General features: G+C 37.5%; 2 protein-coding genes across 4 annotated transcripts in view; both read left to right on the plus strand.

Annotated features, from left to right (window-relative positions):
* The window catches only part of LOC306857862 (cGMP-dependent protein kinase 1-like), a gene marked incomplete at both ends in the record, with an annotated part of 167,023 nt that extends 154,993 nt beyond the window's left edge, over positions 1 to 12,030 (plus strand). For 2 of the 3 annotated variants that reach the window (XM_079398101.1, XM_079398099.1), the window contains 9 exons: positions 7,233 to 7,329; positions 8,930 to 9,069; positions 9,175 to 9,264; positions 9,352 to 9,493; positions 9,631 to 9,794; positions 9,910 to 10,032; positions 10,864 to 10,926; positions 11,223 to 11,289; positions 11,932 to 12,030. In XM_079398101.1, the coding sequence (XP_079254227.1) occupies positions 7,233 to 7,329; positions 8,930 to 9,069; positions 9,175 to 9,264; positions 9,352 to 9,493; positions 9,631 to 9,794; positions 9,910 to 10,032; positions 10,864 to 10,926; positions 11,223 to 11,289; positions 11,932 to 12,030 (985 nt within the window). Of the gene's footprint in view, positions 1 to 7,232; positions 7,345 to 8,929; positions 9,070 to 9,174; positions 9,265 to 9,351; positions 9,494 to 9,630; positions 9,795 to 9,909; positions 10,033 to 10,863; positions 10,927 to 11,222; positions 11,290 to 11,931 lie in introns of all 3 variants that reach the window. The other variant, XM_079398100.1, reaches the window with a different exon arrangement.
* Positions 12,031 to 16,581: 4,551 nt separating this feature from the next.
* LOC306857635 (dickkopf-related protein 1-like) lies at positions 16,582 to 18,313 on the plus strand. Its single transcript, XM_079397661.1, has 4 exons — positions 16,582 to 16,844; positions 16,934 to 17,075; positions 17,185 to 17,325; positions 17,685 to 18,313. The coding sequence occupies exons 1-4, from the start codon at positions 16,641 to 16,643 to the stop codon at positions 17,930 to 17,932; spliced, it is 735 nt and encodes a 244-aa protein (XP_079253787.1). The 5' UTR covers positions 16,582 to 16,640; the 3' UTR covers positions 17,933 to 18,313.
* The last annotated feature ends 4,815 nt before the right edge of the window (positions 18,314 to 23,128 follow it).

The raw sequence follows: 23,128 nt of genomic DNA on the forward strand, positions 1-23,128 counted from the left end.
AAGGGGATGTAATGCAGTCAAATGCTGCGTTGTGGAGAACACCTGGGCAGGCCGCCCGCAGCACGCTGTTTTCGGTCATTTCATCCATCTTTTCTTTGCTGGGTATGAGGTCAAAGCCCTGCACCCAGCCGTTCTTAGCTAACCACTGACCCCTGAGGAAACTGCCCGCGGTCCGACTTGAGTTCGGACTTAGGTTTTATTTTCACAGCTGTAACAGCAGAAGTGGATATGTTGAAAGGCTGCCACTTCTGCATGGAGGAATGTGACTGCTTTTCAGCTTTTTACCAGAGACTGGAGGCCAGCCAGGTTTAGAACATTCCTCCTGAAAACTCTGGGCTTCATGCTAGATAGGCAGCATTTTAAAGATATCGTCCCAAACCTGTAAAACTTTCTTACTTCTGCAAATCACAAAAGTTCTGCAATTCTCTGTGTTTTTTGACCATGAAATCAGTTGGGTCCAATGTTGTTTGGACTCTCAAAATATCTTCTTTTAGGTCAAAATTTCTTATTTTACTATAGGTCTTGCTTCAAAGCAGACCATTTTTAATTGCGATGCCTTCTTTTGGCTAAGACATCCTTCACAGAGAAGCTGTGTAGTCTGGGTAGTAACTGATTACATATAATCTGGATTACGTAATCAGATTCCAAAAATTAAGAAGTGTTTCAACATTGCATCAACTACATTTACATTTACATTTAGTCATTTGGCAGACGCTTTTATCCAAAGCGACTTACAATTGGGGAATACAAAAAGCGATTCATCTTGAGGAGGCAGTCAGACAGAGGAAGTGCTCGTAACACCAAGTCTCAGTCATTGTTCAAATAAGTACAAGCTAGTAGGTGGAGAGAAAGATAGAGGGAAAGTTTTTTTTTGTTTTTTTTTGAGTTTAGGATGAAGTCAAGTACTGCCGAAAGAGATGAGTTTTCAGTTGTTGCTTGAAGGTTGCCAGGGATCCGGCGTTCCGGATAGGGGTGGGAAGATTATTCCACCAGCCAGGAATGGTGAACGAGAATGTTCTGGAGAGTGATTTTGAGCCTCTCTGTGATGGTACCACAAGGCGTCGCTCACTAGCAGATCTCAAACTTCTGGAGGGGATGTAGGTTCGTAATAGTGAGTGGAAGTAGGAGGGTGCAGAGCCTGTGGTGGATCTGTACGCAAGCATCAGTGACTTGAACTGGATGCGAGCTGCCACTGGTAGCCAGTGCAACTACTGATGAACACATTCATTTTTATTTGAATTATCACTAGAATTATCAGTAAGTTAATGCTATAATGCACACAATCATATATTCATCAAAACAATCAGCAAGTACACATAAACCAATTCACATACACACAAAGACATTTATACATATACTCAGATTCACCCACTTCAACCAACAAAAAGGATCAAACAAGTTTTTTTGAGACTTCATATCATCTTACCTTTTTTCCCACATTCTTACTGCATTGTTCATTCTTATATTATGCATTATTTTCAGAATCTAAACACTAGCTCAACTATAGTGCACAAGCTCTATATGGTTAAAATATGGGGATTTTTATTTTTCTTCGGTCCTGGTGTCCATTATAGTGGACATGGAAAAAATCCAATAAAAAAAATGAGTTGGCACAAATCTTGTTTTTAGACTTATTTCTATATTGGCGAAAAGCAAATATCAAGTGGATATAAAAAAAAAAAAAAAACATTCTATGTGTTTGGAAGGCTTTTATCTTTCAAACACGTGAAAATTCACAAATTAACATTATTTCTTATTTACTTGTAAGGCAGGCATTCCCAAACTTTTTTGTCATCTGAACATCTTTCACCTAATACATTTACTGTGAAATAATTATTACATTTGCATGTTCTGGGATCTCTGATGTTGGTTAATGGTCCCACGTCATGCAGATTTTTGGCATGATATATATATATATTTTTAGCAAGTGCTTTATTTTAATTTTACATTTCTATGATTTAATTCATTATTAGCTTTTCATTAAAGTCACAAATCCCCTGCAGTTCATTTCTGAACCCCAGTTTGAGAAACCTTGACGTAATGTCATGTTTAATGCACTTTATGTTGTTAATTACAACGAATGAATGGAATACATTTTCTTACTCGTTGTATTTTTAAATCAATATGGTACAAGAATATACTATTTAAATCAATGCGACAGGGTTCCTATGCTATTTGGAAAAGTATGGAATTTGATTTACATAATTTCCAGGTCTTGAAGAGTATGGAAAAAAGAAAGCATTTGCATTTCCAGACTTTTGCCCCCATTTAGATTTTTATAATAGAAAATTAAGAATTTAATGAAAATAAGTTTATCATACAAGAAGTGTTTTCATGGGAGCTGTTTAGTGATTCTTTAGTGATTGTCAATTCAAGGTGCACTTTTTAATTATGCAAAATGTTTTGGGTTTCTTCTCACGATATTCTTTTCACCATATGACGTAACCTTGAGAACCTTTGCAAAAAAACAAACAAAAAAAAATTACAGACTTTTATGAGAAACCATTAAACTTAGCATATAGGACAATGCACACTGGACCTATCTACCCATTTATTGGTGTGATGTCTTGGCCGCCACACTGTAAAAAAAAAAAAAAAAACTTGAGCCAATTTAAGATTTTAAGGCAACCAGCTTCAGCCGATTTTTGAGTTTTTTCAACTTGTTGTTTTAAGTTTATACAACAAAAAGTTGAGAATCTCCTACAAAAATAAGTTGAGAGAACTCAAAAATCTGCTGAAGCTGGTTGCCTTAAAATTTTAAGTTGGCTCAACTTTTTTTTTTTTTCTACAGTGACAGAATATGCTAAGGCCTTGAAATATAACATACTGCCTTAACGAAAGCCACATTTTGAACACTTTTTTTTTTAAAGACCCTTGACCTTGGCCAAAAGGACAATGTACATTGTTGTATTATGCCATCAGCCCATTCCGTGTCATGGTTTCTGTGCCGCCAAAGAGGATGTGCTAAATTGGACATTCGGCCTTGATATTAGATGTACCATAAGAAAAGCCACAATTTGAGCAAGTAGATCTCTATTAATTCATGAGAGGTTTGGAAATTTGACTCTGGAAAAGTATGTCATTTTGAAATGGAAAATGTGTAGGAACCCTGATGCGATATTAACGAGTTAGGTCAAAAGTAATCAAAAATTAGTCTGATTATATTACCTCAAATGTGTAATGATTACATTATAACTACAATTTTTGTCATTTAATTTGGAATCAGTAACAGATTACAATTTGTAAGTAATCTACCCAGCTCTGCCCATGATGCATTGTGAGGACATCTATGGAAAAAAAAGAAGTGAGCTGATTTGTTAAGATGATAATTTTGAGTATGAGTATTATTTGAGTTGATGAATATCAACTAAAAGTGTACTCAATATATTAAAGATATTAATAGTACTGAAAAGTATAAGTATACATTTTATTAATCAGTTATGTAATTAATAATAATGAAAACAATGCAGCATTTAAATAATAAAAGTTAATAAATTCAGATAATTAAAATTTAGCAATTTTGCCTAATAGCCTATTGCTATGAGTGGCTTTAAAAAAAAAAAGTTGCCTTTTTTTGTCCAACAATTACTGTAATCAATTTCAAGATTTAAAATGTTTATAATGGCATTGTAAAATGTATCCATATGAATTGAGCAGTTTAATCCAAGTCTTCTAAAGAGACACGATGGATAAATATATTTAGTACCGAGAACTATTACTGAAATTTTTAAATATATTAATCATTAAACATTTAAAACAATATGTATTCATAAATGATCATTTGTTCAATCAATTCATATAGTTAAAAATGACAGTTTACTTCATATTAATTTATTTATTTTACTGATTTATTATTTATTGGCTTAATAAAGTACTGTCATTAGCTTAGAAACTAGCAAATCCCAAACTCAATTTAAATCATTAGCTTGACACCCAAGGTTGCCAATGTAGTGTGTACCAACTGTCAAATCCATTTCAGTTAGACTTTAAGGCTGCTCACTAGGTTTGGAATGCAGTCTACATCAAATGTTTTCTTTCACCAGTGGTTTTGAGACCCAAGTACTCTAAACCAGTTCTGGCCTTTTCAGATTGTCTTATCAGAGCCTCTCAGCCAGTACCTTGGACTTGTTTACTGTCCCATGAAGTACATATGGGCTTTCATAACACACTGTAACTCATGCTCTCAGCTAAGGCAGTGGAAAATCACTCTAGTCGACCATGTGACGTCAGTCATCAGTTGCTCTTCTCAGAGCTCACACCTAACATATCACATGACAACAGCTTATGTGAAATCCTGCCCACTCACCTCTACCCACTTATGGAGCTCAAACACTTGAGGGGTTACATAGCAATGGAGAACAACATTAGCTTGGAGCGGATTCATAGAATAAAATCAGATTATGTATATAACAAGTTAATAAATTCATAGAAACTCACACAAAGCACATAACATGTGGTAAACAGAACCTCAGATGTGCATGTGAGACTCACGAGAAGTGGTGAGGTTCGTTCTTGTGTGTCATTTATGTTGCAAACATGAACAAACGTCTTGTGGGAATTATTATTATTATTTTTTTTGAGTGAACTGTCCCTTTAACTATAAAGCTGCTGATTGTATCAATTACTTGTAGTAGCTTGTGCCTCAATACACATGTTCTATAATGTCCAAGCTAGTTGCATTTATCAAAGTAGAACTGGTAGTCGCAGTATTGATTTACAGTTTATAGGGGTTTTAGCACTGGGTAGTTATAGGAACTAGCCACCAAGGCGGGCCTCCGAGAACTGAATTTTGCCCAGGACCATTTCCTGGGTGCATTCATACCTCCATTATTAATTCTAAAGTGACATAAGCTGGCTGACAGCCACGTCATTTGAGGAACATTGGAGGAACATTTTAATAGTTCCTATAACTATTGGCAGAAGTTCCCGCTTTATGCCGTGTTCGCACCACAGGAACTGATTTTAGTTATTGGAATGCCTTTTGGGGGGACTAAATTAGCTCCTACTTCAAAGTAGGGTCTGACCAAGACCAGTAGGAAATATAAGTAACAAATTAATTGTCTAAACGCATACCATAACACTAGCACTCGCCATAAAAAAAAAAAAAAAAAGTGTTAACACAGTTTACATATACAATATACCGTCCTCCAGTTGTTGAATGCTGTGCTTAAATTATGTTGCTGTTGGCCAGTTTATAACTTCAAAGTTCATATTGGTGGTACGAAAGCAACCAGGAAAACAGCCCTAGGGGAATATTTAGTTCTCGGGGGACCTGGTGGCTAGTTCCTGGTGCGAAAGCCCCTTATGTCATTGGTAGTTCCTGCTGTGCTGGGTTGGAGCCTACTCTAAAGTAGGAGCTAATTCAGTCTCCCCAAAAGGCATTCCTATAACTAAAATCATTCCCAGTTCCCAGAACATGACAAAAAGCGGGTTCTTCTGCCAGTAGTTAAAGGAACTATGAAAATGTTCCTCCGGTGTGAAAGCCACCTATGTTGGGCTAGGAATCAAGAATTGGTTCTGGTTATTCCCAAAATACTAAAACCGATTGTTGTAGATGTTTTTGCTGATATATATTGGGCAATGTACTGGAATACGCTCTTCTTTCCAAATGACTGTCAACCTTGGCAGAAACAGCCATGTCACTATGTGGCGTGTTCTTCTTATGCGGACAACTGCAGTGTTCTTAGTTCTCTCATTGCCTAGAGAGGTTTGAGAGGGCAGCTGTCCCCTTGCCCGGAGTCTTCGTTAAATGTGGAAACTTACTGCAGATACTGTTTCCTTGCCGTGTCAAATTGCAGAGATGGTCTTCCAGGGTGTTTTCCAGCTTCTAAAGTGACATGAGGGATTCTGTGCTTGCACTCAGACTTTAACCTCAAGACTTTAAGTATTTTACCATCTAGATTTGCGAATGGCAAGTGGAAATACTCAAATGTGTGGAAAAAGACAGAAAAAAGGACTTTTTAATTTGATAGTTCATCCAAAAATGAAAATGAATTTACTTACCCATATGTTGTTCCAAACCGGTATTATTATGTACGTGTATGACCCAAATCTTTCTTCTGTTGAAAAGAAGATATAGAAATCAGTGCAGACCAAAACAACATATCATCCCAATGGTTTAATAACTTGGACAAATCAATCAATCAATTAAACATTCTTTGTTTGTTTGTTTCTTTTTTTGTGGTGAACTTTCCCTAAAGTTAAAATATGTGTACTAATTAATGATTTTTCCATCTCATATGATCTCCACAGCTGGCACTGGCAGCATCTACATTGAATTCTATGTTTCTGTCTAGCTAAAGATACATTTACTCCAGTCTTCCAGGTTCTTCTCGTCAGAAGGCCTAGGTATACTTATTTCCAGGACGAGCTCGTTTTGTTATTAAATGTTAATTGAAAAGTTCATTTTCTCAACATTAAAGTATGTCTCATAATTATGCAGCACCAAGACGGTGGCATGAGGGTAGAGCAGGAAAACCTTTTCTGACTAGGAGAACTGTAAGCCAAGTTCACATGCTAAAAATAAAGCTGGATCAGGCAAGGCAGAGACTGCGGCTCACACAGGGAACACAGTCAAGCACAGTTTAAGCACAGGGACAGAGAGTTAGTCACAAGGACAACACTAGTCTCACCAGTCAAGCGTACTATCCCTCAGCGTGCACTCCTGCTGCTGCAAGGACAGAATCTCTTGCTTTGTGGGATTTTTCAGCGAGGACTTTTGCTCGACTTTTAGTGCTGTCTCTGCTGATGACTGTGACAACTTTAGGTATTTCTGCATCCAAACTTTGTATCCAGAGAAGCTTTCACACACCGATATTGATGCGGAGAGACTCCACCAATCTGGATAAATCTGTTCTTCGCCACACTCGATCAGCGCTGCATCCCGAATCTCGAAATGTAACCTGGAAATGGCGCCTTAACTCCACTTTTGAGCAAAGACTGTTGTTACTATTCTGCCATACGTGCTCTTGAGGCAAAAACTTTATTGCTTATTGCAAGATCGTCTTTGCAATATTGCTAAACGTTTTGGGAATTGTACATTTAACTGGTTCACAGTATTTGATTTGATCAAGCCACAAGGGGGGCAAAATGCGTGAACTACTTCCTATCATCCCAGTAAAGCAGAGAAAAGAGAGGGAGCGAATAAACAGCCTTCCTGCTCCAACATTCCCTATTACATACTCTATCCAAACCTCTAAGAAGTTTCCCTTTTTCCACTTCAAAAAATGCAGATACGAGGCAGAGAATGCCTTCTTCTCCAACCTGAAGCTGGTGGACTTCAACATCATCGATACCTTGGGAGTTGGAGGATTTGGAAGAGTTGAGCTGGTAAGAGTTGAGCTGGTAGTTGAGCTTCTATATGCATGCATTTTATGTCTTCATGCAAATGAATAAGTAAATTCATCAGCTTCTTCTATAATTAAGCACAAAAAGGTGATTGCAGTAAGACAGGGTTGTCCAAACTTGTTCCTGGAGGGCCACTGTCCTGCAGAGTTTAGCTTCAACCCTTATTAAACTCAACTGAATCAGCTAATCAAGGTCTTCAGACTCACTTAAAACTTCCAGGCAAGTGTGTTGAAGCTGGTTGGAGCTAAACTCCGTAGGACGTGGGCCCTCCAGGAGCAGGATTGGACACCCTTGCAGTAAAATTGCAGTGAATACATATGGAGTCGTTGCTTTATGGCAGTGGTTCTCAAACCTCTCCATGAAGTACCCCCAGCACTGCACATTTTGTATGTCTTCCTATATCTGACACACCCACTTCAGGTCTTACAGTCTCCAATAATGAGCTGATGAGTTGAATCAGGTGTGATAGATGAGGGAAACATACAAAACGTGCAGGGCTGGGGGTACTCCTGGACAGGTTTGAGAACCACTGCTTTATGGCATTCTGGTGCATGTTACGCAATAACTCAAAACAAAAACTTCTGTCAACCAATGATAAGAATATATTTTACTAATATACTTTAAACAGTGCTGGACATATGAGCAGCTCTCATGTGTTCTACTGTGCTGAAGGATAGATCAGGTCTGGGAATGTTGTAACTCTATTCAGGGTAACTTTCCACAACAGAGTTAAAAGCGCAGACATCTGACTTACTGCCATTCACAGTACAACAAGACTAATTTAATAATTAGATGGTATATGATGTAGTAGATAGATGGCAAGGGGTTAAGTAGGTAGGTCGGTAGACAGATATATAGTAAGTGTATATAGTCAGCGGATATAAGACAGTTAAAGCATTGACAGCCCGTGTGACTTAAATAAGAGATGAGGCAAACACATCACAACTGATGTCATGTCTCCTGTGGTTTGTGTGGAAGTGGAAAACCAGCACTCCCAACATTTTATTAATGCACGGATGGATAAACAGATGGACAGATGTGTGGATAGATAGGTAGGTTGGTAGACAGATAGGTTGTAAGTAGTTAGGGAGGCAGACAGACTGTTAATCACAGATAGATAGAGCTGGCTATATTTTCTGCAGGACCCTTTATGTTGAAGAAAGATGATGGAAACTTTGACGTAGCTAGGAGAGCAGAGATCCGCATTGCGGATCAGATTCTGTTGTAAAGGAAAGCCCAACGGTCTGGGAAGAGGATTCCCCTTTCCACTCACCTATTTCTGGCACTGCGGCAGCATAGTAAAAACAAGTGTCCTTTAGCCAGGGCTCTGATATATGCCTGTAGTGCTATCCATTTGCTAGATAGCTACAGGATCAAATGAGCATGCAAGTGCCTTCACAGAGACGCAATGTGAAGAATTCCTGCTCACTTGATCTATTTTGAGGACCCTTAACACATTAATAGACCATGACTCAAGTGCTGTGATAATACACTTGTTTTTTTACAGCTAGTTTCCATAGAAAATTAGTTTATTAGCACTTTTTCAGCGCTCATTTTTTTTGCGTGCCTTTGGTGTCCACAGGTGCAGCTCAAGAGTGAAGAGACCAAAACGTTTGCAATGAAGATCTTGAAGAAGCGTCACATCGTGGACACGCGGCAACAGGAACACATCCGCTCTGAGAAACAGATCATGCAGGAGGCCCATTCAGACTTCATTGTAAGGTAAGTTCTAAAACCTCCTGAGAGCATCATTAGAGCTCATCTCCTAAAAATATCAAGGCAAAAACATATATTGAGGGACAAAATTGTGTGGTTGTGTTCCTTCAGGTTGTACAGGACTTTCAAAGACAGTAAATATCTGTACATGTTGATGGAGGCCTGTCTAGGAGGAGAGCTTTGGACCATTCTTAGAGACAGGTAGCCAAATTGTTCTTGTGATGATGGCTGATGCTAATCACTCTAAATGATGCAAACCCAGAAGTGTTTTTCTTTCTTTATTCGTAGAGGATCATTTGAAGACTCTACTACACGGTTTTATACAGCCTGTGTGGTTGAAGCCTTCGCTTACCTGCATTCCAAGGGAATAATTTACCGTGATTTAAAGCCAGAAAATCTCATTCTGGATCACAGAGGATGTGCCAAGCTTGTGAGTACACATCTCAAGTGCTTTCTAATATGATACGACACATTCTGAGGCTGGTGAATTTTGTTGTTAGTTGATAACTTGGACTAAAAGCCACAAAGGTGCAGTTTTGATATGAAGACACTGTTTGTCTCTTGTAGGTGGACTTTGGCTTTGCCAAAAAGATCGGATTTGGGAAGAAAACATGGACTTTCTGTGGAACGCCAGAGTATGTAGCCCCAGAGATCATACTGAATAAAGGCCATGACATCTCAGTAGACTACTGGTCATTGGGAATTCTTATGTATGAACTCTTGACTGGAAGGTAAAACGTTTTCTCTCATTTGGTTTCACAAGACAAGCTCAAATGTTTTCAGATTGTATGTTAGGATTACTCCTCCTTCTAGTTTTATAAAATCTAATGTGCATTTCTTGTTCAGCCCACCATTCTCAGGACCGGATCCAATGAAGACATATAATATAATTTTAAGAGGAATCGACATGATAGAATTTCCAAAGAAGATCACAAAAAATGCAGGCAATCTTATTAAAAAACTATGCAGGTGGGTACATTTTAAAAAGTCTTGAAGTTCAATCTGACACACTAATACACATTTAATACATCTACATTTTTAAGTTTTAAATGACCCGAGATGTCCTGCTGTTTTAACCTGCAGCACACATTTATGCCTTAAGATTTAAAAAACCTTAGTTGGATCTGCCACAGCCATATCAACCTGCAGCCCAAGACCGGTTGCCCACTGAAGATAAGCAGGGTTGAGCCTGGTCAGTACCTGGATGGGAGACCTCCGGTGAAAACTAGGTTGCTGTTGGAAGAGGTGTTAGTGAGGCCAGCAGGGGGTGCTCACCCTGTGGTCTGTGTGGGTCCTAACGCCCCGGTATAGTGACGGGGACACTATACTGTCAAAAAGCACTGTCTTTCGGATGAGACGTTAAACCGAGGTCCTGACTCTCTGTGGTCATTTAAAAATCCCATGGCACTTCTCGTAAAAGAGTAGGGGTGTAACCCCGGTGTCCTGGCCAAATTCCCTCTACTGGCCCTTGTCTATCATGGCCTCCTAATAATCCCCATACACTTGATTGGCTCTATGACTCTCTCTCCTCTCCACCTGTAGCTGGTGTGTGGTGAGCGCACTGGCGCCGTTGTAGTGTGGCAGCCGTCGCATCATCCAAGTGGATGCTGCACACTGGTGGTGGTTGAGGAGAGACCCCCCACATGATTGTAAAGCGCTTTGGGTGTACAGCAATACACAATAAGGCGCTATATAAATGCATCATTCATTCATTCATTCATCTAGATATAGCAAAAGCATTTTTGACAGAATATCAGCACTATAAACTGAATCTGTATTGAAATATATTGTTTCCCTCAGGGACAATCCGTCTGAGAGGCTAGGAAACTTGAAAAATGGAGTCAAAGATATCCAAAAGCACAAGTGAGTCCTGTAATATCCCGGTTCTTGGGAAAAACTGTGGTTTTTAAGTCTAGAAAAGTGCTGAAATATTATAATAAAACTTTAAGGTCAAGGAATTCCTTTAAAAACTAGTCTTATTATGCTGTGCATGGGGTCAAGATTTGTTTGCCATTTTGGGAACATTCCTGTTCAAAGCATAATTGTTTAAATCTATTAATTCCAAAGATTGAAACTGAACATAAATGAAAATCCCACCCTACCCACCATTTCTATTCTGTTTCTATGAGACAGATGTTAATGATCTTTTTCCATCATAGATGGTTTGAAGGCTTTAACTGGGAAGGCCTGCGCAAAGGAACGCTCACCCCTCCAATTATTCCTGATGTAAGTATAAAACATCTCCAATTTAATTCAGAAGTGAGAATTTGAATATAAGGAGAAGAAAAGAGAGATTTGCATTTCAAATAAATTTAACATAATTACATTGTTAGTGCTGTTTAAAAAAAGTAGAATAAATTAGAGTGGGCTTTTCCCCCCATATTTGGTGAAAGAAACTAGAACTGTGATTTTTTTGTGAACAGAATAATACAAATAACCAAAATAATAAATATTATATTTACGTAAAATATTTTTACGTATTTAAGAAAAATTATATATTTTGTACAGTATAACTGTGAAATTACAATAATAATATTTATCTATCTTAATTTCTTCTTTTTCAAAAATTAAATCGCAGCCTTTGCGATTTGATAATTGCTCTAGGCCATATTGCAATTTCAGTTTTGTTTGATTAATTGTGCAACCCTATTTCCACAATGGTCCATAAAATAGAAGTTAATAGATTATAAAGAAATATGTATGAATTAAATACTAATTTATATCGGTTGGTATTTTAGACATTGAATAGTGAATAAACATGCAGGCGCACACATTATCATTTCTTTACAGTTGTGTTTACAGCATGTACATTAGTGCTTAATATCTATCCGTCTAACATCCCGTTTCCTCTGTTCACGCACCTATTAGGTTGCAAACCCGACTGACACCAGTAACTTTGATAACTTTCCTGAGGACAATGAGGACCCTCCCCCAGATGACAATTCCGGCTGGGACACTGATTTCTAAAACTGAAACTTGTAACATGCCCTGCCCTGGAGTGTCCCGTGTGGTTCGTCAGCAAAGAGGAGAACAGAAGACGTCTAGCCCAGCTCTGTGACACCAAGTTGCCTTCGCCCACACTTCTGTCATGCGGTGCCACTGGGGACGTCTCAGCCCCCCGCCGCACCCCACGACTCCCGTAAACTCTCCTAATCAGAAAGACTGGAGTCCATATTCCCAACACAGCCTGATTATTCATAAATGAGCCCTTCATTTGTTTTTCTCTGCTGTTTTATGTTTGACTGATCGCACAAGCAGTGGTTTCAGGTTTTAGGTCTGGGTCTTAAAAACAGAATCATAAGTAGAGACAGTACTATGATCTGGACTGAGTATTGATCATTTTTCTATGATGCATTTTTAGAAAGGAATTAAGTCTGTGGTTACTTTTGACTGCATGACTAGTTGTGTATAAATACGGCTAATATATTTGGAACAGAAACACACCAGTTTCAAATACTTAAAAAGGTAAAAGGTCCTGTGGTGGAGATTGATTGATTTTAATTGATTGATATGATTAAAGGAATAGTCCACCCAAAAATGAAAATTCTGTCGGAATCATGTTGTTCCAAACCTGTATGATTTTCTTTCTTCTGCAGAACACAAAATAATATATTTTGAAAAATGTTATTATATGAAGTCAATGGGAACTGAAACTGCTCTGTTACCAACATTCTTCAAAATCTCTTCTTTTGTGTTTCACACAAATTAGAAAGTCATACAGGTTTGGAAGGACGTGAGGGTGAGCAAATGATGACTTTTTTTTTTTTTTTTGTGTGTGGGCTATCCCTTTAATTTTTTTTTTTCTATTTAAGGCATCTGAATACATTTAGTTTGTATTATGGGAAACTTGACAGTTTTTTTTTCTTTTTTTAAGACAATGGGAATCCAATCAAATAATGAATTAGACTCAATACAGTTTGTGCTCCACTAGAGGGCAGGCTTTTTACTAAAATATGCACTGTACTTCCCCTGAGGAAGGGTAGGCAAGTCACCGCATCCCTGATAAAATGTGGGTAAGATCGGAATTGTGTTTATGAAGTGACATAATCAGTTCTATTACTGATACCAGACATACTTTCTGAATATTTTCTCCTGTCATTTTCATATTCATGACTCTACTTGACTCGTTTAAACAATGACGAGAAGACTGCCTGTAGTCTATAGCTTGAACACAAAGTGCTGTGCTTGAAAACCAATTATGTAATCTTATTTATTGTAGGACCAGGGGTACACGTTTATATATATATATATATATATATATATATATATATATATATATACATATATACACAGTGGTAATATTTTTGTGATATTTGTAGAGATTTATTTCAAGATGGATATTCTGTGCTCACCATATATCTTTTGGCATTATTGAAAGTGCCTTAACACAATGGCATCCATAAATCACCCTGCTTGTCTTGATGCTGCACGACTAGGTCAGACACCTCAAAATATTCTTCTTAATCAGTTGTGGCTTTTTTAAAAGTACAGAGATTTATATGCCATTTTCTTACAATAAAAGCATCTTTCAAAGTAATGTCTCTGCATAAAGGTTTAGTTTCTGAAAATTGCACCTGCTGTTTTCATTAAATGTTATATTCATTATTTTTTTTATACTCAGAAGTTCAGAATGTCCTACAAACAAGATGTAGCTGGAGGTGTTTGTAATATCAGCTGGTGATAATGCTCAGTCAACATCTACCCTCCCCTCTTCCCAAAAGATAACACATGAGCAGTGGTAGCTTTTCATTGCCAGCACCGTGGCCCATAGACATCAAAAGATGTAAACCCAGGGGGCAGAGAAGAAATCGCAAGTTCCACTGAACTCTATTGGTAATGATGGAACTTGCAACCATAGTTGAAGAGTTCAGATGCAAAAGCCTCTAAGTGCCGTCTGAAATTTCTCTTCTAAAATGAACATTTTTCTCAGGCTCCTATGTTTATGTTCAGTTATTTGACTTTAATGGCAACCTACTCAATACCATGAAAGTGAAATTATTGAACCTACACACGAGAGCCTGAGAAAAATGTTAATTTTAGTAGACAATTTCAGATGGCATTTAGAGGCTTTTGCATTTGAACTCTTCAATTTTGGGAAACGCACCCCTGAACGATTCATCCACGAATCACTCGTTCTAGCGGTTAGCAGTCATCAACCAAAAGCCTTAATGAACTCAGAACCGTCCTGAACATGAAAGATCCGATAGTAGCCTAATAAAAAAAAAAGACGTGTGAACAGTTAAGGTAAAAAGCTACAAATGTTACAAGTAAAACATAATGGAAACATATCATTTATGCACATGAGTTGGTATTACACTTTTTCAGTCAAGAGTTTAAATGGACTTATATTACGGCTTGCATTTAGCCCTATAGTCTGTTTATACAGTTTTCATAACCTGTAGGCTGCAACGAAATTATCTAGGGCACATGAACCTTGATAATAAAACGTGAAAATAACTAGGGTACATTAACCTTGATAATAAAACATAATAATAACAATAATACAAATCTTAATAACATGTCCCTACACAGTAGGCCTATTGGAACACGCTAGAACATGCATGCCACATCAGGATTCCAAGTAATGAGGTAATTACCTCACATTGTACAATAATTACTAACTCGATGTAATGAACTGGCTCGTTGAAAAGACATGTTCAAAAGAACCGAATCGCAGAACAGAACTTCCATCACTTTTCAAAGCCATTGCAACAAACTGATAAAGGCACACCTGTAACCTTGTATTATATTAATGCAACAAAGTTGCAAAAAAGGACACTGCTTGGCAACCTTCAACAGGGATAGTTAGGCTAATTACCCATATTACCTATTTTGTTAATTATTATTATTAAAGCTAACTTTATTGAACACCGGTGTCATTTATTATTTTACGCTTACCGCCTCCTGTAAATGCAGTATTATTTTTTTTACCACGGAATTGTATTGCTGTAGTGAATAATAGCCTACCTAGAGTCACTCGGGTGCCCTGACCTGAATAAGCTGTCATCAGGAATTTTAAAACAGGATTACCTGGCATGCATTTGCTGAGTACAATGTCTACAAAAACCCGCTAAGAGCCGAGCAAATGGACTGTTTGCGAAAATGCCATCGCTGTGGAAGTCTGATTAAGACATGGGCTTCAGTCCTGTTTGATCTGAGCTCATCAAAGGCTCCTTTACACACGCTTCATTTTACACCACTGTAGGCTTTGGATGTACAATTAAAACAAAGCCAATAGACAAAGGGATGGGGATGAACTCTGCCAATTCGCGTTTAATGAAGTGTATTGAGCGTTTGTCCTGTGGCCGTCTATTAGAAGTGACCCCTGTCAACAACATCAAAGACACTGATTTGGGCGTTATCCCGGAGTATTGGGCAGAGAGACTCATTTGCGCAGTTTATGTTCACCGAAATGTCATATGATACAATTACTATTCATTTAATGATACAATTTAAGAGCAGGCTTTTAAAATTGCAATATAGGCCTTTAGCGACTGTAACTTGTCTCACATCTGTTAGTCATCTATTCAATGGGCAAATAAATGAACGCTATCGTTTGATAAAGATGGGTTACATATGAATACATGGGTTTCTCGATAATATAAAAATTTTAGAAGCAAGATTATATAGCCTAATTATTTTATTCTGTTCTGCTAAATCTTAATAAGATCAATAGCGTCACCTCAGAAGAGCGTCATATTCTTATCTCAGATTGCTAATCACTCACTATTTGTTTAAAAACACAGACTGAATGATAATTAATTCGGTAAACTTCTCACTTCTTCTTATTTGCATATTCACTTTGATCTTATGCACTTGTTTAATCAAAGGGCCCCTATCACGGTTATGACTCAACTTCTGCTAAATCTTTACTGCATTTCTAACACGGAATATACAAAATCACTGTGAGACAGAAAAGTGAAGCTATGAAAAATAAATATCTGCATATTCATGTTTAAATGTCCAGTGACTGACATCAAGTGATTTTAATTATTTGATATTCATTTGCTTTTTGAAACAAAAAAAAATAACGAAAAAATCAGACTTCAACTATAAGAAGCAATATGACTATTACAGTCAAATATACAAATAATACTATTGTATTATTATTATTATATTCCAGTTCCAAAATATTTTTAAATATTGATTCATATTGAGTGTTTGTAAAAAAATGTTTCTTGTTTTTTTTGGTTGAACTATCAGTGAAGACTCCAACTTTGCAGCTTTAGCATTAAAGTTGAATATTTTTTTGCTGGCTTATATATATAATTTTGTATGCTTTGTAAAAGATTGTAATTTTCTCAGCTGATTTTCCTATCCGATAAGCAATATTACTGTGGCGGCTGTTTGATGGCAGCTCATGAAAACGTGCATACAAACACACCGATAGACAGACGGCTCTTGACACAACGCTTTGAAATTTCATCCAGCCCTTTGTTACTCTCAGCGAGGGGCGGGAGCGCAAACAACCCCGCGCGCGTATAAATGAAGCGTCTTGAGCTCATGAGGAACCACAGAAGAGCTCCGCTCACCTCGGGAATACATCCTCCATTCTCCAAGGAATACCAGACCTGACAATGCTGCACATTGCCATGTTCTCTACCGCATGCCTCATTCTTGTGGGCTGCATCAAAGCGGCATCTACCGGTTCTGTGGTGCTCAACTCCAACGCTATTAAAGTCGGTTCAGGTGCGGCAAATCCCGGTCATCCGGTCAGCCCGAGTCCGGAGGAGTCACCTGCGGACAGCGGCAGCCTGAACTTCGCCATCGATACACCGCAGGTAAGAACATAAACGAGCACATGTTATCTCAGACAGCTGCTTTTACTTTGTGGTCGTTAGACTAATAGTGTATTTCTAACCTCCGGCAGTCTTTAATCTGCGAGAGTGATGAGGAATGCGGTGGCGACGAGTTCTGCTTCCTGTCTCGCGGTGTCTGTCTCCAGTGCAAGAAGCGCAGGAAGCGCTGCATCCGGGACGCGATGTGCTGCCCTGGCAACCACTGTAGCAACGGTAAGATCACAGTTATGATATGCTAGAGTACAGACAATTCAGCGTTTTATTGCTTAAACAAATAACAGACAGTGTTGACTATAAATTTACTTAAAATGCATCTTCCTAGGAGTTTGCCTTCCAAATGATCCTGACATGATCCACCAGATTGGAATGGAAGAGTTTGTGTCCATCTCCCAAGAAAACTCAACTGTTGTGGTGCCACCAAAAGTTGCAACACAAGGTTCACCACAAAACCAAATGCTAAAAGGTAAACAATGATTCACATAACCAATTATGTATAGAATAGCTTCAAATTATTCCATGCTATTTTGACCTATAGTTGCAGCTCAGTTTGTGGGTATTTGAAGCTTTTAATCCTTTGTTGCATCACAAGGCATTAACTTTTCAGAAATGGGACTGGTATTAAATATAGTAACTTTGGTTGAGTGTAAGGATCACTGCATGGAGAATGTTAGTAAAGTAATCAAAAATTTGTCTATAAGACCAGGATTTAAGATCAACTCAGTCTTCATTGTGAAAGCTATTTTGATCTATTAAAATGGTCTCTTGGACTTCAGAAAATGTAAGTTGTGCATGGTATTCATGAGTGTTGTTTTGTTTTTAAAGGTCTAGAGGGCGAGACCTGCCTGAGATCATCAGATTGTGTGGAGGGACTCTGCTGCGCCCGTCACTTTTGGTCCAAAATCTGCAAGCCTGTCCTAAAAGAAGGCCAGGTCTGCACCAAGCACAAGAGGAAAGGCACCCATGGCTTGGAGATATTCCAGCGCTGCGATTGTGCAGAAGGTCTGTCCTGCAAAACACAAAGAGATGGCAACAAGTCATCACGGAGTCTGCACACTTGCCAGAGACACTGAATGAATATTGGAGGAATTTTCTTTCACAAAGCTCCCAGAGAAGCGAAAAACAGACTTGATCAGAGACGACGACGAGCGATTGAGGGGAAGCAGGAATGGGATACTCTGTTTTTCCTCCATTTTCTTGCATCATCATTGCAGAGTAGATCAAATTGTTCCTCAACGGAACTTAAATCTTGCAGTAAATTACTGTATTATACTGTAAATAATATAAGGGCAGTTGGCACTTAATTTAGATATTTTTGTCAACCCTGAAAGGTGCTTCAGTCTTTTGCTAGTCTATATCTTAAGATAGACTAGCAGTCTAAGTGTATACACCTGGTTTTTACAGTCATATAGAGCTGATTTAAATGTCTATTTTATTGTAAATAAAGATGATATAAAATATACATTGTCTTAAATCATGCTTGCATTAAGTTGTATCTATGCTAAAGGACACAAATTATGTTAAGTTAGGTGTGGTCAGAGCTGAGGGCTGGAATGCATTCACGTCTAGAAGTTTAATTAAGGTATTTAATAAGGTGTGTCTATATTTAATAAGCCATAAGTGACCTTTCCACTACTAAAAAAGTGCTATTCAAAGTCATTGGGTGGTCACTATTTAATTGCATCTGGGAGGCTTTTTACTTTTTATTACTTTGAGATTACTTTGTGTTATTCCCATTGGAATACATTTATCAAAGAGAGCAAGGAGATCAAAATAATCAGGATCTATTATTTAAAAACATGTTTTTCCGAAACTTACTATACAAAAACTCAAGTAAAACATGAAAGACCACTGTTACAACAATAAAGAAAACTGCAGTCATGTAAACTAACCAGCCTTGAAATGGAGATTTAAGACACATGTCTGATTGATCTGATGCTTTCAAAAGCATTTATATAGACAGGTCACACATTACAAACAAGCATCTGTTTGAGGTCTGCTTGTGAATTCTGTCTGTCTCTCTCTTTGAAGGTGAGAGGCATTAATATGGTCTAGCACGCTATAGTCACCTTGCTTTAAAGTTCAAGGATGCTTACTGATAGTGGCAGCGTTTAATGGCACTGTCTGCTCAGAGCTTATAGTAAATCATTATGGCACATATATTAGACTTCAAGCAATTTAATGGATTTATACATGGCTAAATTATTATTATTATTATTAAGCTCTTTTATGTTGGTGTTAGTGTTGGTCATTTTAATGGTTCAAACAGAACAAAATGCTGCAAAAGAGCAAATACCCTTCCTCTCAAAACACACCCTCATTCACAAAGTCCTTTTTTTGTGGGTACTGCTTCCTTTTACATTTCTCCCAGCTGTAAACTGAAACTTTAAGTCTTTTACCTAGAGCTGTCAAGAGAGACAAAGCCGTAGGGTAATCATTTCAAAGCACAGGATATACAGTTTGCAATTGTCCCTTTCCCATCCATGTGCCTTGACTGGCATTGGAGAGGCTTTCTCCCAGCTTTTGTCAATACCGTCAACAGCTTGAAGACCACAAACATCTGTGGATGGAATCCCAAGCTGCACAATGGTGCAAAAGTAACCCAAACCTCCGCAGTCTGCATACAGTAAAGCACTTAAGTCTTTGAAGGCAAAAGAGTTTTGCAACAGGTCAAGGCCAACTTCACTAAGAGGAATCAAGTGTCCAGGCAGAAATAATCTGCAAACATGAGTATGAAAAGGTGGATTTCCTTCTTTTTTCAAACTAGGTACAATAAAGCAGCAATACTGGGGCTTCTGAACATAGCAGTGTGAATGTTTGCGAACTGCCACTAAATCCTGGTTCACTTTGAAGTTGAGATCAGTCAACACTTCACGGCACATACTATTTTTTAACAAATAGTTAAGTAACTGGGGCTCACACGCAGAGTTACTTAAAAAGAACCCAAACACATTAATGAGAAATGAGCATTTACCCTCAAAGGTATGTTCCGTTGATGGTAGTCTGGCTGTTTTCAATGACATTTAGCGAGATGAATGGGTCAAATGGCTGTATGTGTAGTAATATTTGATTGAATTTCTTTTTTTCTCTCTCTCTCTCTCTCTCTAATTAGTCACTTTATTTGATTTACTTGTCTGAAAAATCTAAGTTAAGAAACTGTCAGGAAATTAAAAGTGACCAGGTACATGTTTATTTGACATTGCCTTGTTTAAATTAAATTATAAAGAGCGTTTAAATCAAAATGAGTTATTTTAGGTTATATTTTAAAGCTCAGATCTGTTAGTGTTAATTAACCTAAAACGGGTGGAAGTGAGATGAGAGGATACAATTAAGGAAACACGTTGAACATTTTGTGTGGCAAAATATGTTTTTCACAGCTCTTTATTATAATGACAGATACCCAACATACATGAATGACATTTGAGTAGTTGTCTTTAATTTAAGCTTGTGTGTAATTACTAGTATGATCTTACCAACCTACCAACCAGTCACTGTTAGATGTTTGCATCAAAGGGGTGAAAATATTGATGTGGTGATTAAAACAGAAGATCCTAGAATATTATAAAAATAGCCTTATTAAGTAGCATCACCTTTTCAATTCGTGGAATAATGATTAAGATTGTGAGCTGCTTTATGGTATTGTATTCAATTGCATTTAGCATTTGTGGAATTATATACGCAAGTCTCAGCAATGTGCATAAATACAGAGATGTCTCGTCTGTGTCACATAGTAGAGGTTTGTGGGTCAATGTTGGCTGTAGAATGGCTTGGAATGACCCTGTGCTGTTATACTAGCTGACTGACTGCCATGCTTGCAAATTACAGACAGCAAGATCCGACTGTAATGATGGCAGGCGTCACAGATATGAGCTCTTTAAGATGCATGGTTTTCAGCAGCAGACAGCAGCCTGACAGAGTCCAAACACAGAGTTAGAGAGCAGAACGCCACCTTCTCTATGGCTCTGTTTACCTCAAGTCAAAGACTTGTACTTGAAGAGGGCAAGAAACAGTTAGTCAACAACTAGATGAATATACGAATTTTGTGATATTCCTTGCGAAAATAGGAAAGTATACTTTTAGTTTACTTTGTATGTACTCTCGGATAGATACTTAAAATGACATTTAAGGATACTTGACTTATACTTAGAAAAAGTCTAAATATATTTGAGCTATACTTGTGCTCCTAGAATCTGTGTTTTCATTGTTATTTGGTATGGGGCGCTAGTACATATCTTCTGTACAGAATTTCCAAAAAACACAAGTGAGGAAGAAAAAGAAACAACATGCTTCCACGTGTAATCTAACAAGATCATCTGACATAAAACAGCATCAAAGCTGTGTAACGTTATGGAATAAAATGTCCACCAATGAAGAGGTAATACTGACTGTCAAGCTTTGAGGTGCTGATAGGCTCAATCTATGTTTTGATTATCATTCTGAATCCAATTCATATTCTTTTTTTAGCTTTTTGTTCAAAATGTTGTTATTTATGAAACTTACCCACATTCAGGTGTTTTAAAAAAAGAATGCATGAAGCTAGAATTTGATAATAAATTATTTATAGTGAAATATTTGAGATTATTGGAGCGTTTTTCTTTGGAATAAATGATACGATACGTGATATGCCAATACATATTATCAGCCCATGTATTTTTTTATTTTATTTCAATCGGTCAATTTTGGATGTGCAGTTGTGCATGCTTATTTCGTCTGTTTTTATCGTCTTTAATGCTCACTTAATACTGTACATTATGACGTTGTATTTATTTAATTTCATTATTATTTATTAAGTATACCTTTTTTGACAAAATATTATAGGTTTTAGATATTACCAGCCATGCATCTACCAGATTATTGTATCTATTAGATTTTTTTCTCTTTACATCAGTGCATCCATACATATACAACAGAAGAATCATAAATCTTGCTTTGTTAACTGTGGAGAATTGACATGACAGTGTTATGTCAAACAATAAATAAAACTGCAAAAGTGTGACACTTTTAGACATACTGTAATGTACTGTATAGTCTCCTACAGCAGCACTGAGCTGCTGATGTGGCTGGCCATGAGCGTATGGTTGTGTCATGTGGAGGACAGAAACAACTTCTTTACTGTCACCATGGTGCTGGGTGTCATCATTGTTTAAGTGTCTGATTAGCGCAAAAGCTTCCACACCCACTCATAAAAAGTCACTACTGGGTATCAATCCATTAGCAGAGGGACAAAGGGAAAAAAGCCGGATTCCACTGTGTATTAAAAGGAATAGTTCACCCCACACCATAAGAAGTACAGAATTTAGGCCCTTCATTCCAAGTCTTAAGAGTTAGTTAGTTAGTTAGTTAGTTAGTTAGTTAGTTAGTATGTTTACATGCACCCAAATAATCCCTTAGTAATCAGATTGATGGTTCAATTGGACTGAAAAGTCTTAAACATCATAAACACTGACATTTCTGCCGAATTGAAAAAGGTGTTGTAGACTTGAAATAATCTGATCAATAGGAAACAATTAGGATTTTTTTTTTTTCAATCAGATTCAAAAATACCTAACACGCAATAAGATCTCTGATGTTTACATATGTTTTACTTCTTATGAACATGCATATGCTTACATACGTCTTACGAACTGATCAGTGGAGTGAAGACTGAATATTCACTATTGTCTAAAAAAGCTCATCTGACATGTTAGCTTTAATTTTAGACTTATAATCAAGGCAAACACAATAATTATATTCAGAGCAGCACTAAATATTATGGTGGTGGTTTGTTCTGAATATAAATGCACATTTATGCAAACAAAATTTTCAAGATCTGAAATCAGATGGGATTTATTTGAATTGACGAAAGTTCACACATGTAAACAGACTTAATGAAACCTTAAATTTGGGTCTGTTGCACACAAGGGACAAATCATATGATCCAGGTCATATTGGCACTTTTTACAGTGGGTATTCTTGTCAGTTATGGAGCTTGACAGATGTTTTGATTCTTCCACAAAAATGACTTCACATTTTATCGAAAACTATCCTTTTATGACAGCAACTAAATATTTTAAGGTGCTCCACATTATAAGGCTGGATCAGCCATTCCCTGAAGTGAAAATGTTGGAGGCGTCTTCCTCTTTGAGTTTTGTAGGTCACCCAGAGTTGAAGTCAGATAACACTGCAAACCTCAACAAAGATTTACACAATCACTTTGGAAAAGAAAGTCATATCTCCTGTCTCCCTCTGAAAAGAGACAATGTCATTCCACAGGAGCGCTCAGATCACTG

Source organism: Barbus barbus (assembly GCF_936440315.1).
Source record: "Barbus barbus genome assembly, chromosome: 38".
In the NCBI taxonomy this organism is placed as follows: domain Eukaryota; kingdom Metazoa; phylum Chordata; class Actinopteri; order Cypriniformes; family Cyprinidae; genus Barbus; species Barbus barbus.